The sequence below is a fragment of the Leopardus geoffroyi genome, chromosome C1 (genome assembly GCF_018350155.1).
Source record: "Leopardus geoffroyi isolate Oge1 chromosome C1, O.geoffroyi_Oge1_pat1.0, whole genome shotgun sequence".
Lineage (NCBI taxonomy): Eukaryota > Metazoa > Chordata > Mammalia > Carnivora > Felidae > Leopardus > Leopardus geoffroyi.
In genome coordinates, this window is record NC_059328.1 from 129,261,402 (window position 1) to 129,279,813 (window position 18,412).

The 18,412-nt window shown below is 37.9% G+C and overlaps 1 protein-coding gene across 2 annotated transcripts in view; it reads left to right on the forward strand.

Moving 5' to 3' along the window:
* The window catches only part of THSD7B (thrombospondin type 1 domain containing 7B), a 1,583,569-nt gene extending 1,565,386 nt beyond the window's left edge, over positions 1-18,183 (forward strand). For both annotated transcript variants that reach the window (XM_045479666.1, XM_045479668.1), the window contains 6 exons: positions 706-879; positions 980-1,075; positions 3,767-3,849; positions 5,895-6,087; positions 9,175-9,262; positions 17,012-18,183. In XM_045479666.1, coding sequence (XP_045335622.1) covers positions 706-879; positions 980-1,075; positions 3,767-3,849; positions 5,895-6,087; positions 9,175-9,262; positions 17,012-17,093 — 716 coding nt within the window. In that variant the 3' untranslated portion in view covers positions 17,094-18,183. The remainder of the gene's footprint in view (positions 1-705; positions 880-979; positions 1,076-3,766; positions 3,850-5,894; positions 6,088-9,174; positions 9,263-17,011) is intronic.
* The last annotated feature ends 229 nt before the right edge of the window (positions 18,184-18,412 follow it).

The window sequence follows — 18,412 nt, forward strand, 5'->3', positions numbered from 1 at the left end:
GACAGCGTTGGCCATCACTCAAAACATGCTGACTGGATCTTTGATGACCCCATGAATGGTGGGGTGGTAGGAGCAAGTAATGCTATAGATTCATAAAAGCATTCTAAAAATGTGAAGGTCGTTGTTAGATACATAATATGCATGAGTTGATTTTAATCTTAATAACCAACCTAGCTTGTATGGCATAAGTTTAAGGTGCCTGAATATATCCACACATGTCAATACATGCATATGTACATATATATACTTACAAATGTGTATGTTTAGATTATTATATATTCTTTAGACTCAAAAATACTCCACTTCAGAGACCAAATTGTTACCTTTATATAGTTTCTGTGGATGTCTATTTTATAATGTTAATGCTACTCCTTGAAAACTGAATTACTATCATCTTTACATCTCCCTTTTAAAAAGTTTATTATCACTAGAAGACATATAGTGTTATCTACATAAAACTGCCACTACTTCATTTCAAATCATAGTAATCTAGTTTTCAGTACTTTCTTGCTAAACTAGATTAAACCATAAATTATTATTCTCAGTGTATTCTAAGTGGGAAATTGGTCAAGGTGGAATGTATAGTACCTAGAACCTGCCTGTATCACTGTGCCATCACCACAAATCTCACTGTGAACCCTGTCCATGTTTCCAAGTGCTAGTGTTCATGTTATTTTCCTTGCTCTGTACTGCACAATCATCCAGGAGACTGCCACTTAGCGGAATGGTCAGAGTGGAGCACGTGTGAATTAACCTGCATCAATGGAAGAAGCTTTGAGACAATGGGCCGCCAATCTAGGTCAAGGACATTTATAGTTCAGTCTTTTGAGAACCAAGACAGCTGCCCCCAGCAGGTTCTAGAAACACGCCCTTGTACAGGTACCAAGAGCACTTTTCAGTTCTCAGCCTTGATTGAGCAACACTTGTTCTATTTGTATGTGAGGTGTAATAGAACCGCTGTTATCATATTTACTTGCAGGAGGCAAATGTTATCACTACACATGGAAAGCAAGTCTTTGGAACAATAATGAACGAACTGTATGGTGCCAACGTTCAGATGGCATTAATGTCACAGGTATTCCTGCCTAAGATTTGTGTGGGCACTTCAAAAAGATCTGAGTGTTGGTGTTTGTGAGAAGAATTAGCTTACACATTATAAGCAAGAGAAGACTGGGCAGTTGACCTTAGATGATCTTCATAGCAAATTGTCATGAAACCTTATTTTGTTTTAAATTTTGAGTTGAGGTATATATACTTGGCATATAATGTTAAATTAACTTTGGGTGTACAACATAGTGACCCAACAATTATATACATTATGAAATGCCCACCATAAGAATATTATGATATTATTGACTACATTCCCTATGCTGCATTTTGCTTCCCCATGACTTATTTTATAACTAGAAATTTGTACTACTTAATCCTCTTCCCCCAATTTCACCCAACACCGTCCCCCTCCTTGACCTTTGGCAACTACCAGTTTGTTCTCTGTATTTATAAGTCTGGTTCTTTCTTTATTGTTGTTGTTTGTTCATTTGTTTTTTAGATTTTATATAAAGTGAAATAAGAGGGTATTTGTCTTTTCCTGTCTGGCTTATTTCACTTAGCATAATACCCTCCAGGTCTGTCCATGTGGCTGCAAATGACAAGATCTCATTCTTATGGCTGAGTAATAAAACTTTGCATCTTAGAATGCAAACAATTCTATTTGAAGACCAGTAATATATATGACAAGGCACACTATAAAATTTCCTTAAATAGCATGTTCTGAGACAAAGGCTAAAAAAGAGTTTAAAACACTGGTCTCTAAAGTTTTAAATCATGTTATCTTCTCAGTAAAAAGCTTTTGAGGACATCTCTCAACATATCCTATTCTTGCACTGCTATCCTAACATTTTATGAAACACATACAAAAGTTGAAATTAAAAGGGTGGATAAAGACAAAATATATTTGTTAATGGTGCAAAAAACTGTTTTTGCTCTAGGTTATAGATCTCCGTGTCACGCACTAGAAACTTGGTTTTGGATATTTTGCTAGTCATTATTATGTAATATCTAAATATAGACTGAGAAAAGGCTTCCTCATTCATGACAGTGGATATCATTTGAATGTACAAACGATCTCGATTTTGAGTTTTTTTAATGGCTTATCAGAGAAAATTGTCATTGTTTTTACTGCTCCTGTGGCTGACAGAGCTTATTGAACCAGTGAGAGAAGTTCTGTTCTTCTGTAGGAATTGAAGAATCATCACCTCTGCCTTTGTCCTGTTTGCCTATTTTGGCATTGTGTATTCCCTTTAATCCATTGTTTATACCTACAATAATTTTAAGCTACTTGCCCATTCTGTAAGTTATTGTTGAAACTAAATACACTGTAAATCTACTTAACCGGGAACACAGAAAGTAGCATCCTCTGCAGCATGCTGAGAGTTAACTGGTGAGGGTTACACTATCAAATTCTCTGCACCTAGTATTTGGTGCATGGTGGACAACATAGGGCCATCCAATGAGCAGCTCAGGTTACGAGTATCAGCTGTTAAGTATTAGAGCTTAATATTTTTGAACTTTAAACTAAACATTGTATGAACTCTACAAAGTCTTGAGTTTTCTTCCCAATTCCCTAGAGATTTGATACTCCTGGGGTGCAGACACTACTCTTTGGAGATCACTGGTTTAATGAGTGTAAACAATCCTCCAACCACTATTGGTAGCAATAGGTCCATGTGGTTATTGCCACTAATGCCCAGATTATCCATTTCACCCATAGGTACTAATTCTGGATTATAGAATTTTTTTGGTTTTGTTTTTTTTTTTTCCCCCCCCTGTGGGAACAGTAACAGTGGGAATGTAGCCACATCATTCCCAGGGAAAACATAGATCTGTTTTCTATGCCACCTTTGGCTGAAAGCTTTTCGCCAGCTACCCATTCATAAACTATAATTGGGTGACAATTATAGTAAAGCAAAATCTAGAATCTCTAAATGAAACCAGTATTATATAAATACAATTTAAATACTGCCCTCATAATATGTCAAATTCTTACCTTAGTACCTTGAATCCAGAAAGGCATGACTAATATGTAAATGATTTTCAGATTATAGGGACATTATTCCATCCATTTACTCAAAAATATTTAATGAACACCTGTAAGTACTGTGTCAGATGTATGACTGCCTCTCCTGGAGCTTATACATTTGCTTTTAAAAATGTGTAAAGCTTCATTTTTATGATCATGTGTGTGTGTGTGTGTGTGTTCCAGTTGAGATACATTTAAAACTGTTACCAAAGTGTTTGCTATTGTCGTCCATGAATCCATCAGTGGCATTCTTTTCACATTTGGTTGTTGCCAGTTGGCTTATTGCCTAGTTGGGGTATTCAGGAGCAGGAGAAAAATATACATAGAATGAGTCTTTGAGCAGATCTATTTTCTGCTCCAGAATTTACATTGAAATTTCATCGGTTCTTTTCCTGATCCCTGCACGCAGATGTTACCCTCAAGCAGAGCTGTATGATAGAATGACAATGCCAATGAGCAGGTGTAAAAACTACTGTGACCATCTTGTTAGCAGAGCCTCCCCTCTTGAACAATTCTTCCTGGAGTAATCTATAAAATACGGCTGGACCATATGTCAAGCAAATGGATATAAAAAAAATAATAATAATACTGTTATAGTGTGGCCATTGCCAGAGAGGAAAGAGGAAAAAAAAAATGTTTACCATAGCAAAATCCACAAGTGATGGTGGGTTTTTTGTTTTTTTGTAGGAGGCTGCTCCCCTCAGGCCCGTCCCGCTGCCATTCGGCAGTGTAATCCAGCCTGCAGGAAACCTTTCTCCTACTGTACCCAGGTGAGTCCGGTGCGGGAGCCTTCTACAGTTAATTGCTGTCTTATGCATATGCTATTGGGTGTTTTCCAGGGGGCTCCAGCCCCAGCAGCAGTTCCGTGTGCTCACGGTACCATCTAGAGGAGTTTGCAGGAATAAATGCAGGTATTAAGGATTTTTCTTTGTAAGGCCATGTCTTATGGAGAACAGTCTTTTTCTGTAACTCTGACTATAGCCAAATCTACCTTTCAGATGTCTAGTTTATATTATCTCTGCTTGCCGATAAATGTTCTTCGTGGATTTATTTATTTCTTAAACTTTCATCTAGCCAAACTATTTTGAAAGATATAAATGTTTATATTTGCTAATTATTTAGTAAAAGTTGAATGTTTGCCTATGAAGAATGTATGTGCACCTGCACACTTTTTTTTAAAAGCAGAAATCTTTCCCTCTCTTCTTCTCCCATTTACTCCTCGGGAATTAATGCAAAATGTGCAATGTATTCTGTATTCTGATCAATGGCACTCACAGTGTGCGGGGCATATACAAAGTTATGTCATGTTCCCTAAAGAAATAGTTTTCTTCTTATTATGTGTTCTTTCCCAAAAATGATCTGGTTAAAAATAATTCAAGCACTCAATCCTATTTTATGGATCTTTTACTTTTAAAGTAGGTTAATTCTTTACCACAGAAAAGCAAATACACTTACAGAGGAGAAAAGGGGTCAGGAACAACTTCATATGCTAATGAGATTTGCAAAATAGAAGTTGTGGCTTTCCACCAACTATCTGGATACCCTCTTTAATAAAACAAATATCTTTTACATTGAACCTTTGGCATATGTGATTGGTTACACCTTTTTACTTAGACTAATTGAGATCACCTCAATTGTCATAACTAGTTCTCTCCATTGAACACCATGTAATATCTTCAAACGAAATGTTGTAATAATTGTCATTATGATAAGAATGCTGCCTGTTCACTAAACAATGGACAGTGATTAATTCTACCATACTTTTCTGATCTTTGCCTTTTGTACAAGATTGAGGTGCCCTCTTTAGTTGGAGTGTCTATTGCTCCTTAAAATCATGTGTTCAGTTAACTTAACAATTGATGACCCAAATATATCCATCCTTCTGAATCACCCAGACCTGAGTGGCTATGTGAGGCTAGGGGCCTGTTCAAATAATGCCATATAAACAGTTTCAGGTGAGGAGCTCTAACAGCAAAGTCTATTCTTAACTTGTTCTATTCTCTATCGTCTTTTTATTTGAGGGAAGAGGGAAGAACGATTATTTTCAGTTTCACTCCTAGAGACAGAACAAAATCCTTGTTCGTTATGCCTCATCATAGCCAGCATCTTGGAGAGATTTATTGTATATGAAAATGACCAGAAATTCACAAATATGAAGAACACATTGACATGGTGCCGACTAGGAATGTGATGTATTGTGACACTCAGGTTACTACAAGGAAGCATATGGGACATCTGGTGAAGTCTTTTTTTTTTTTTTTTTTTTTTTTTTTCCTCTACTTAGACTGCTCTCCTTGAGTGCAGAACCAAGCTTCCAAGCAGAAAGGTAGTTCAGGCTAGTTAGTGATCAAGGGTACAAGGGACGAGCAGCATTCAGCAGCTGGTGCAGCAACAGACATCAAACAGCACAAAGTACATAATCTGTGTTGCTTTACTTCTCAGCATCAAGGGCAGCAGGTTTGAATGAGTGGGCAGGAATCTGAAAGAGTTGGGGGAAGAGTGGAAGATAATTTGATTAAGTGTGCCTCAAATATCTCTGTGAGAGAGAAAAAAGGATGGAATGAATGCAGTCTGTTGTGATTTCTTATAGGGGAGGCGTAAGAATTGTAAACCTGCAGAAAAATCTGATGCTGTATTCAAGGGTTGACTTTGGAATTCAGAAAGATGAACTGTTTGGCTTTTCATCTCTTTGGCAACTCTGTTGCTGAAAAACCCCAAATTGCCATAACATATCATGCACGTATTAAGTGATTCCAACATTTAAATTCTTCTTTTTCATCACTGTGTAACCGTAAAACTATTCTGTATTCCATAGGGTGGCGTCTGTGGCTGTGAAAAGGGCTATACAGAGATAATGAGATCAAATGGTTTCTTGGATTACTGCATGAAAGTACCAGGCTCAGAGGATAAAAAAGCTGATGTGAAAAACCTTGCTGGGAAAAACAGACCTGTGAATTCAAAAATACATGATATTTTTAAAGGATGGTCACTTCAACCCCTTGATCCAGGTACATTTAAGACGTAAGAAATACACATTTTTCACATGGGGGTGGGGTTCATGTTGTAACCACTGCTTATGACAGAAAGAATGGAGGGAAGGAAGAGACTGAAGAGGTGATGTGGTCGAATTCAAGGTTTCTTAACTTTGAGTGCCGTATAAGATGTAGTCCCTTTAAATGTAAAATGTTCTCATGGATGGTTTAAGATAAATCTGTTTCAACCCCGGTGTAAAAGATACTGAATTAAGTTCTCAAAATATTAACATTTAAAATTATCTTTCAATTGTAAGTTATCTCTGCAAGAGAGAATGCCTTTTAACTGGAGTTTTCTGTATATAATTCAAATTAAAAGCAAAAATTGCCATAGATCAAGAATGTGTAGATACCTTAGGAAATGTCTAGGGACCCTATCTAGTTTGAGTAACACTAGTGGAATAGTAAAGAGCCTTAATTTCACAGACAGACATACCTTGGCATCATGGCTCAGAATGTACCCATTTTGTGATTCAGCATAGTGTCTTTTAATTGATTTTATAAGTGAGTACACAGGTCCGTAAGCACCTGCCTTACAGGATTGTTGTTCTACCACCATGCTGGACCTGCAGGGCTTAGGAATTAGTGGTGATTCAGGATAGGAACGAACATTTATTCGACGCTTTCTGTGTACCCTATCATTCTGTGCTGGTTATACGGAGTGAACGATCTCATGAAATTGCAAAAACCTAATGAGATGCTATCATCCCCCATTTGTGAGATTCGGAGTCTGAAACAATGAAAATGAATTTGACCAAGGTCATACCACCAGTAAGTGATAGTAATATTTGAAAGGCAGGTCAGTAAGGCCTTTCATAGATAGCATTTGTTTCAGCTCCCCACTTATGAAGTATGCAGAAAACAAAAGCATGATTCTTGGTGCTTATCATACATACCTTTCCTAGGAAACAAAATGCTACTAATGACTAAGCCAAGTGGCCTAACAGGGCATGGAGAAGAAAGAGGCAGGCAAAGCTCAAGCAAAATATACCCTGGGAATTTCCCCCACAGAACCTATGCACCTGCATATCAAAAGTGCCTCAATGACGTGCTTAAGTGAAGAAAAAAACAGAAAGTAGATCTAGTAGGAGAAATCAGATGTACGCTCTTCAACCCACTATTCAGGATGACCACAGTATCTTACTCATTTTTGATCTCCCTGTATGTCTGGGCATGCTATAGGTTTTAAAAACATTTCATTCATTTTGTGACTGAATTAGCAGTAGCTTTAAATTTGAAGGAAGCAGGATATAAAATGTAGCCAGGCTCACCCATTGCCTGAATACCCTACTTCAGGAAGAGAATTAGGGTGAGGTTCTAGAGAAATGAATGCTCAAATCCACACGTGGGGTCCTTAGCCTTTGGGAGCTAATTAAAATATCAATAATAGCATGTATGTCAACATACATCTGTGTGTCTATGTTTTTCTCTTGATAGTGTAAGTTGGAGCAACCTCAAGAAAGTCGTTTAGGCAATATGTATCATACAGTTTGACCTAAGAGTTCTTTGCTAGGAACCCATCATACAACTATATATATGTATACTAAATAATATTTGTTATGACTGCTTGTTGTATAAAAAGATGAGTGGAGGGGTGCCTGGGTGGCCCAGTTGGTTAAGCGGCCGACTTTGGCTCAGGCCATGGTCTCATGGTTTGTGGGCTCTAGCCCTGCATCAGGCTCTATGCTGACAGCTCAGAGCCTGGAGCCTGTTTCAGATTCTGTCTCCCTCTCTCTCAAAAATAATAAACATTAACAACAACAACAAAAAAAGAATGGAAATAACCTAAATGTTGATAAGCAGAATATGGAAAAACAAAATATAATACACTTATACATCTCCTATTAAAGAGAATGAGACCTGCTTTTAAGATCTAGCATAGAAAAATGCATGCATGCTCTGCTGCTATATTTGCATATACAAAGGAAACTAAAATGATTCACAAGGAAATAGATAACAGTGGTCGCTGCTGGGTTGGGAATTGAGAGAGAGCATCAGGGAGACTTATTTTTCACTACATATCTTTTTTCAATAGTTTGAAGTTTGATCCTATCCATTATATTATTATAAAAAGTTATATTCTTTTTTTAAGTAACATGGACCACATCCTTCTACACTGGGGATTTAAAAGTACTGGACCCTCCCAGTACTTCAGTTCTAGGAGGTTTAGGAGTAAAAAGATGAAAGGTACTTTATCACTCAGGGAAGACTTTTTTTTTTTTTTTCTTTCTTCCAATGTAAAAAACTCAGAATAGGGGGTTGCATCATTAGTGTTTCAAAGAGATCTGAATCAAAGCTTTGTTAAAAGTTTTATGACCATAGAAAAATATCATTACTACATTGAAACCTCATTCTAAAAACCTGACTGAGGCTTTAAAGTGTCTTATAAGCAAAAACTGTAATGGGTAGTGATAATATAATTGAACGTAATTGTGAGTTTATTCCAAACAGTTGTTTACAATAGATTTTGATAGTTGTTCATCCCATAGAAGCCTTTCAAGTAAGATGCCAATAAGTTTTTTGGACCTGCAGTTAATTACATTCACGTAGTATAATGAATCTCCTGTGTGCATCTATCTTTTGGAAAGGAATGCAGTTCCTTGGGGATGCTCAGGCATCTCTCTCAGACCAGTTAACCATGCTCACATAAGCAGAAAATAGAAAAACATATATACACTCAAGTTATACATATTAAAAATCACAAAATAGATCAGACTGTTGGGTTCTATTTTTCTTAACTGTAGCAGATAGGGCATCAAAATAATAAGCAAATATTCACATGTATGGTTATAATTTGACATAATTTGGTGAATTTATCATTAGCTTATTTGGGCATATAGTTTTTGTTCATTCAACATCATTCAAGAAGCAAAGTCCCCAAAAGTGGTGAGAGTAATTTTCTTTGCATGTAGGATTGCCTCGTAATTTTTTTGGTTCTGTTTATGTTGTCAAAATGTATTGTGATACTTTTGTGTTACATGTATAAGACGATATAAACATACAAAATTAAAATAGTCTGAATTCTTTTGCATGCTAACCTTATTTAATCTCTATTTTAAACAGATGGCCGAGTAAAAATCTGGGTTTATGGCATTTCAGGTGGCGGTTTTCTTATCATGATTTTCCTAGTATTTACTTCCTACCTTCTCTGGTAAGTACTAACTAGCAAAACGTTTATATTCCATATTATTATAGGTGACATATTATGCTAAAAGGCCATTGGCTATTATAATTGGACTCCTGAACCCACAAATAATTATCAACAGTAGAATATAACTTTTTTATTTGGTTTTCAAATAATATCAGAAGATGTAAATCATTATAAGGAAATTTCCATTTTAGTATTTTGATTTAGACTTTGATTAAATAAACATTAAAAATTTTTAATTTTTGAGAGGCAGAGAGAGGGAGACACAGAATCTGAAGCAGGCTCCAGGCTCTGAGCTGTCAGCACAGAACCCAACATGGGGCTCGAACTCACAGACTGCAAGATCATGATCTGAGCTGAAGTCAGACACCTAACTGACTGAGCCACCCAGGCACCCCTGATTTAGACTATCTTTCAGTGTTGACTGTAACGTTGGCATCTCTTGGCACCTCCTGGGAATTGATACTTGGTTGCAGCCTCAGAGATTCTGACTTAATTAATCTTGCATGTGGCCAGGTCATCTGGATGTTTAAAAGCACTCCAGGTAATTCTAAAATGCAGCCAAGGCTAAGAGTCATTACTCCAGATAATTCTAATATGACCTATCTTGACCAGTGGGTTCAATCAGCCTGTTTAGTACATTTTACTTCTGTTTTTTATTTATTTTTAATCTTTATTTTTGAGAGAAAGACACAGAGTGTGAGTGGGGGAGGGGCAGAGACAGAGGGAAACACAGAATCCAAAATAGGCTCCAGGCTCTGAGCTGTAAGCAAAAAGCCCGACACGGGGCTAGAACTCATGAACTGCGAAATCATGACCTGAGCCCAAGTCGGACACTTAACCAACTGAGCCACCCAGGTGCCCCTTAAGTACATTTTAAATAGAGGCCAGGTTTTATCCACATTGACCAGATAGTAGAGAAAATTTGACAGCCATTTCAGGAACCCCATTTTCTAAGTGACTTGTTCCTGAAAATTTAGTTGATGAGTTGTTCTTGAGACCAGACAGATGTAAATACATTTGAATGTTTTCAAGTGTGTTGACAATATTTTATTAGCTTCCAAAGCAAAATTTCCAAAGGATCTTTTTATTTTCATGAGATCAAATGTTACCTTGCTTTTTTCTCCAAATGGAGATATTTATATTCATCATCTATTAAACTATTTCCTTGAGAATTTTTACCCAAGTTTTAATCTCGATTCAAATCCAACCATTGTATATTTAGTCTCAAATTCTGTTTCCAAGGTTACACAGGTTTTTAAATCTTTGCTCTGGATCAGTGAAAGTTAGTGAAGAAAATAAGATGACTTTAATTCTTTCTGCCACCTATAGTGCTACAAATTGAATCTCTAGAAATTGGATTTCTATCCAACAAATGTGTCCATAGTGCTGTAGTAAAAAGTAACACCTTCGGTTAGTCCTTCAACCTATAATCAAATGATTTGACCGATTTTTATGTCTCAATTGATAAATTTTGTATGTATTCCTAGATGGTGTCTTAATGAACAGGTGCGAAGTTGAAAGCCTTGTATGAGGTTCAGAGTGATAGGATGCATTCATCACTAGAAAAGATTAGAAAGGGAGGAAAAGGTCTTATATTGTAACAAAGGACATGAAGGTTTGACAGATGAGAAGCTCCTCTGAAAGTAATGACCCAACACAGTGTAAGAGAATCAGAAAATCTGTTCTGTAAAAGCTGGGATGTGTTCTAGTTGTTAATTGCTACATCCTCAATTCCAAATCCTATCGTTCCCGCTTCCCTGGAATATCTAAGAGATTAAAAATCAACAGTAAGTCATTAAATTTGCCTTTTTGCATTTCTCCATTCCTTCAGGAATAAATATTTATTGAGGCCCTTTCTGAATGACCCTAAGCTCTGGGGATTAATTAGGTACATCACTGAATTCTGGAAACAGTTTTCTAGCGAATTTTTTAAAGATCAATATAATCCCCCTTACATTTTAGTGACCAAATTACATAAATATTTATGTACAGTATTTTGTACATCTATTTGTTTCATCTTCAGTGCTTGGCCTTAATCACCTCCTACTAGGTATAGCACAATAGCTACATACTTGGACTTAATGCAAATACTCCTTTCTGCTATCTACAGCAAAATTAGTCTTTCTAAAATTTAGCCAAATGATGAGCCTCTCTCCTACTTAGACACCAGCAGTGACTTTCCATTGACAACAAAAGGAAAGTCATGTTCTGGCTGCCTAGCTAGCCTTCCATAATTTCAGCCTGAACAATCATTCCAAGTACATCTATTTCCCTATGCCTTGGACAGTCCCGTGTGTGTATTTTTCTCATTGAAGAAATTTTTTAAAAAAAATTACCTCCTTAATAAACTCTTTATTTTGATAAAATGGTAAATTATCTACTGTAATATTTAACCAATATGCTTAGTTCTGCATTCATACCCATAATCCTATATTATATATTTATTATAATATACTCATTTTCTCTACTTTCATATTTCATAGGAAAGTTTGTATCCATCTTTCAGATCACTTTGTAATTACCGTTATCTCTCTTCCCACAGTCAGTTTCAGTTTCTCAAGTTTACCATTTTCATTTCTATCCAAGTTGTTTGAGATACCGCATTTGTTATCCATGTTGCTGTTTCAGAAGTTTTCTCCTAAGACCCCATGTACCCTTTCAAATGTATTAGGGAAATTTGCCTTTTCATTTTCACTGTGCATGTTCAATTTTGACGCCAGTTTTTTTTATTATTATAAAGGTAAGCTCTTCATAATATGGAAAACTTATATAAGGGTTGAATATAAGCCTACAACTTCTTTCTGAAGGATAATGTTTTTGGGAGAAGTAACCTTATATTCGGATGCTTACGGTGGTACCTTCTAGTTTTGCAAGGAGTCGGCTGCTTCCAAGGTTTCCTCCTTAAGTCCCGTTTATCTAGAATGCATTTTCACCATTAGCTATTGACATGCTATTAGTTCTTCCCAGGAAACCTCAAATGCCAACATTTTCCCAGTCTGGACTAACATGTCCATGCTTCCTCTTCTCTGGCATTTACTCTATGCTTGTAGTTACTTCTATAAATCTCTTACTCCTCTACCATCCAAAGTAGAATAAGTGGATGATTAAATGAGTGGTAAGTAAACACACACACACAACCAAACCTAGGTGTTTTACATAGATTGTCTTTTCCAGTCCTCACAATAATCTAATGTGTTATTGCTATTATCATACCCATTTTAAAGACATAGCAAGTTTTTCTGAGGTCATCAACCTGATAAAATCACTTCTAGGTATCCCTAGGCCCAGAGCTTGAGTTCTTTCCACTGGTCTTCTGGTCTGCAATTTCTTTCTCTTCACTAATCCTACAAACTCTTTAGATTCAATGTAGTGTCTCCAGCTTTCATATTTTTTAGATGTTCTTTGTTTCCCAAGTAAGCTATAGACTTGGGAACAGACCTCTTGATATCAAAACCCATACCATTTACTGTTACATATGAGCTGCCTAAAGAGTCCAAACAGATACTTTCACGGCATTTACTTCTATTAAATAGGTTGCACAGGAGTTAGAGGATGACAGTTTTGGTGATTTTATATTTTCTCCCCAAAATAAAAGGCTTAGGACAAGAGAACTGCTATAATATGCCAGGCCTTAGGTGTATACTTTAGATGAAAGCAATTTATAATAAAACTTAGAAGCGCTTTTGAGAAAATATAGAAAAATAGTCTTCTTAAGGACCGCTTCGTTCAGATACAACCCTTTGTACATCTACCGTTAGTGTTCGAAGTTTTTGAAATATTACTGATGCCCTGCTCCCCTGGCAGTAAAGATCCATGAGGCAGCTGAGTCAAGATGAGCTCTGGGTGAGCTTGTAGTTAATGTAGACATAGTACCAGAAAATTGCTGCAGATAACTACCGCATATCCATCCTGCCCTGCCCAGTGCCATTCAGTAAATGGGCCCCGCTCTGCCCTTAGGAATGGCTGCCTAAACCAAAGACAGTTCCGGCTTTCATCAAGCTATTTAAGCTCTACTGCCCAGGGGCTGGAATTCATTGGTACTGTTGAGTACCAGCAATTTGCCTTTAAGTCTGTAATCAGTTTGTTTTCCTGGTTTACTGGTTTTAGCCCTTGCTAAAATTCAAATGATCATGAAAGAGGTCACTTTAAATGTGTGTCATTTGGGGCATTGGGTTAAGTGTGTCTGACTTTGGCTCAGGTCATGATCTCCCAGTTCGTGAGTTCAAGCCCTATGTTCGGCGCTGTGCTGACAGCACAGAGCCTGCCTCAGATTCTATGTCTCCCTCTCTGCCCCTCCCTTGCTTCTTCTCTCTCTCTCAAAAATAAATATTAAAAATTTTTTTAATAAAAAAAGAAAAAAAAATAAATGTGTGTCTTTCAAAGATCTCTTACAGCCAGAGTTGCATAATAGTTTTATCTCTGTGCCAAACCTGAAAGTGACGGTGGCTGTCAAGAGTGCTCTATTAGGAAGAGTTACGAGGCTCCACCTCAGTCTGACAGGGAAGAACAGTGTGATGGATTAGAGATCCATCCTGGGTATGGGATGAGTGGCGGTGGCCTATTTGCCAAGCATCGGCAGGTCCTGATTTAGTGTGAGTGAGGTGGTCACACCTTTCCTGAGACCAGAGTGGAGAAGAAAATATATTTTTAGAAAAAGAATTAAGGGAAAAAGGAAAGGGAGCAGGGCCTCTAAAGACAAGTCCCCAAGTTGGTGGCTTTGCTGAGGACAACCCTGCTACATATCCCCTCCCCTCAGGTTTTTTTTTAACTCACCAGGAAGGTTTCGAAAGCCACAGCTACCCAGCACAGTATCACCTTACTCGGTTTACCAACATTTAACATTTAAACTCTAAAATTTCTCAGGTCGCACACATTCATAGTTACGACATTAGAATCAATTGAGAGGTTACACAATCATAATAAAACATCGCCTTCATCCAAATGATCCCCAGCACACCCCATGGCCCACAAGGAATTAAGGACTACGTATTAGAAAACCCCTCTTTTTTCCCAGTGGTTGATACAATGTTCATAATTCCTTATGTGGAAACTCAGCTCCTATTTTGAGCACAATATGGGCCCAAAGAACAGCTGACCACGCTTCGGTGTCTCCCTGGCAATGTTGACATAAAGCTCCAGCCATCTCTATCCCTCTTCCCCACTCCCCAGGACTCAGCTTTTGCTTTTTTGCCCATCACCCTTCACAAATGCAAATTAAGAATGGATAACCAAAAACTATTTGGAAGCACCTCCATATCTTCCCTCTTCTTCCCTTCCCCCTCAAAAGGCAAGAGATAGAGGATGAGCAAGACCCCAACTGTCATTTCAGATGAATTATCTTGTATTAGGACAACCTCCACTATAACCAAACCTCCACCACAGTGGATGCACAAGCTGTTCCTTCCAAGTTGTCCTCAACTGTCGTTTGTGGGATTTCTTAGCACTTTTAAATGCTACAGATTAGCATGCTCTGGACCTCATTTCAAGCTGGGTCCATTCTCTATGCAAGAGTCTGGGCCAAACAACAGAACCAGAGCCACTGGAATATACTTCTATATTAAAGTTACATTGAATATTATTCTAATAATGACAAAATGAATACGCTTTTGAGAAGCAGGAAACTGGAGGCTTCCCATGACAGAGGATGCTAGAGCAGGTTCCTTCCTCTCCTCAGTTTCCCTAGTTGGAAGGTGTCTCCGTGTAGCCCGTGCCCAGCCTCACCTCATAACCCACTGCACCCCAGCTGCCAGGCAGGAACACAGATGCCATCTGTGGTTTTCCTTCTAATTTTTTTTTAAGTTTTTTAACATTTATTTTTTAGGGGCAGAGAGGGAGACACAGAATCCGAAGCAGGCTCCAGGCTCTGAGCTGTCAGCACAGAGCCTGATGCGGGGCTAGAACTTATGAGATGTGAAATCATGACTTGAGCTGAAGCCGGACGCTTAAGTCACTGAGCCACCAACGTGCCCCCTTCTAGTGATTTAAAAATTTTTTTCATTTCTTGTTTTTGCTTCATTATCGAACCAAAAAAATAATTTTAGAACTTGAGCATTAAAACTAGGTGATTCTCCCTAAAACCATTTTAATTCTATCAAGCACGCGCACATGTGTGTGTGTGTGCAGTAAAATTCACGTAATACAGAATTCTCCATTTTAAGTCAGACACAAAAGCCACATATAGAATGGTTCCATCTGGATGAAGTATTCAAAATAGGCAAACCCCTAAGGTGCAGAAGTTTAAGTGGTTGCCAGGGGCTTGAGTGTGGGAGAAGTAGGAAGACTACTTCTGTGAGTATAGAGTTTCTCTTTGGGTGATGAAAATGTTCTGGAACTAGATAAGATGATGGTTACACAGCATTGTGCCACCGAACTGTACACATTAAAATGTGTTTCTAATTAAAGTTCAAAGTATGAAAATTCCCATGTACACACCAAAATGTTTCTACCAAGTGCCAAGTTAATGAATGACATGGATACAGAGGAAGTGCACTGAAGAGGTTGATGGCCTGGGCCTATGTGTTAGATGTGCTTAGTTTTCAGGCTCGGCCACTTGGTGACTTGAGGGAAGGTAAGAGACCTTTCTAGTCCTTCTCTGTAATGAAAAAAAAAATTAATGCTTCCCCTCTCTTAGGGTTGTTCTGGGATTTATCGAGATGTAAAATGTTCAGCACAGGGCTTGGCAGTTAGTATATTTCCAATTAATAATAGATGCTATTTGGGGCACCTCAGTCCGTTAAAATCTGACCGGCTCAGGTCATGATCTTGCAGCTCATGAGTTCGAGCCCCGCATCAGGCTCTGTGCTGACAGCTCAGAGCCTGGAGCCTGCTTCGGATTCTGTGTCTCCCTCTCTCTCTCTGCCTCTCCCCTGCTTCTGCTCTCTCTCTCTCTCTCAAAAATAAACATTAATAAAAATAATAGATGCTATTAAAATAAACTTGGAGACAAGGAAAGAATTGCCTCCCTGCTGGTAAGGACAACCCCCAAGACCTGGGCACTGAAGGCATGAGAATGCAAAAGTACTGAGAAAGGAAGACAGGCCTTATGGTAGAGGTGGGGCACCATGTGGCCAAATTCAAACTATTAACATTCATCAACGTAAGTTGAGTTTCACCCATACTAAGACTCAGAGTGGAATGCAGGTTGTTTTGCCCCAGATCTGGGCCATCACTGTGTGATTTACCAAGGTTAGTCAACTTCAGCTTCTCTGAGAAGGAAGAGCAGCCCTCCCTGACCTGGCCAAGTTGTCAACCTGCGTAAAACAGAGACCAGGTGTGAGCGGCTCTGCAGAATCAGAGAAGGTGTCCTGACAGACTGTGGTTACATGGCATCTAAATGTCAGGCTTCAGGCAAGAGCAGAAGTGTGTTTACTTAAAAACGAGACCAGGGTAAGGCACAGAAACCTGGCTGCTCCAGCTGCTCATGTTAAACATCTCTGATGTGCATGCGGGTCACAGTAGCTTAGGAATTAGTGAACAGCACATGTTGGCATTACTGAGTATAAACAAGAACAAGAAAAGTAGCCCTCTACCACGTTCACTGGTTCCATGAAACCATTTTTAAGATTTAGAAAAAATGACAACTTCTCCTTAAAATAGGGGTAAAGTATTCAAAAAACAAAGCCACAGGTTCAGAGCGCTCAATCTTTTGTCATTTAGCTGCTTGAATTTCTATACCTCACAATAGTTTTTGGCAGATCAAACAGAACTCTGTGAACCATTTTTATCTGAGGAATTCTTTTCCCTTTGCAGCAAGAAGCCAAAACCACATCAAAGCACACCTCCCCAACAGAAGCCTCTGACCTTAGCCTACGATGGAGACTTAGACATGTAACCTGAAAAAGAAATCCAAATGTAGACATCAACTGCCTTAACCGCTTTCTCTTTTGTAGCTCTCAGACTTCTCAGTTTTTTGAGGAATCTCATGATGTGATACATTGGGCAGAATGCAAATATTGCGAAAGTAATATTGCCTCAACTTCATTTGGACATGAAGTCAAGGATTATTAGGTCTGCCATTTTGCTTTCAAGTTGTTTGTGGGTGTGTGTTTAATTTTTTGATTCTCCCAAGGGTCCTGAAAAACCCTTCTCTTCCTGTTTGGAAATGGGAAGAAGAAAACATGATGGAATTCCCACAGACTCCCATAAACTTTATCTTCAGCAGCATGATGACAATCTGGAGGAAAGTCGAATCAAGGCGTTTACTGTAAATGACGAGCCTATATTAGTGCACTATATTAGTGCAAGTCTTTATTCTTCCCATACTTCAACACTGAGTTTTCTAGAGTTTACATTGGTTCAAAGACTTTCAAATTGGATTGCCTATTTTCATGAACACAGAGAGAATGGCTTACCATTTCAGAAATTCTCTGAGTTTTTACCTTTAAATATTGTACTTTGTTTTGTAGCCAGGTGATGATGGCACTTCACGGATTGCATTTGTTGAGGGGGGGGGGGAAGTGGAGTGGGTGTAATTGCTGGTTTAGATGAAAGCTAGGTGGTTTCTGAATGAAATATGTATTGAGTGTTAGGTGGTTATACTGGAGAATGAGGCAGATTATTTGATTACTGAAACTGTATTTTAACAGAAACTTAGCCATGTAGATATAGTACTATGCCATACACAGTTGTAATTCAGTTTAATGACGACAAACTCTGCTTTTGTAATTTCAATTTTCTTATCTGAATATTTATAAATTCTTCTTTTGAATTTAATTATCTGACCTCATTTAATATACATCAAACACCAATCCTGTTTGTAGCAAGTCTTGCTTTTATAAGGTTTCAATAATATCTAAACACATTAAAAGGCTGAAACCATTTTATGAAGATAATTGTTTGTAATTGTAGGTGTTGAGAGTAAGAAGGTGCCATCTTGTGGTATTGACTTGTATTTATAACAAATAAAGTGCTCAAGAGACTGAGATGTTGCCTATTCTAAATTTATTCACTTAGGAAATACCTTTGGCTTTGTCAAAAACAGTTTTACTGACAGCTTCCCTGTGTCACTGTTGTAGGGGTTGACAGCTGAAAGCACTGACAGAGGAAAGGATTCTTATTCCACATTCTTAACAATATGAAATAGAGCCAACTACAATTACACAGAGTAGCTCTGAAGGAATATTTAAAGCTCAGTTAATATTAGAACAAACC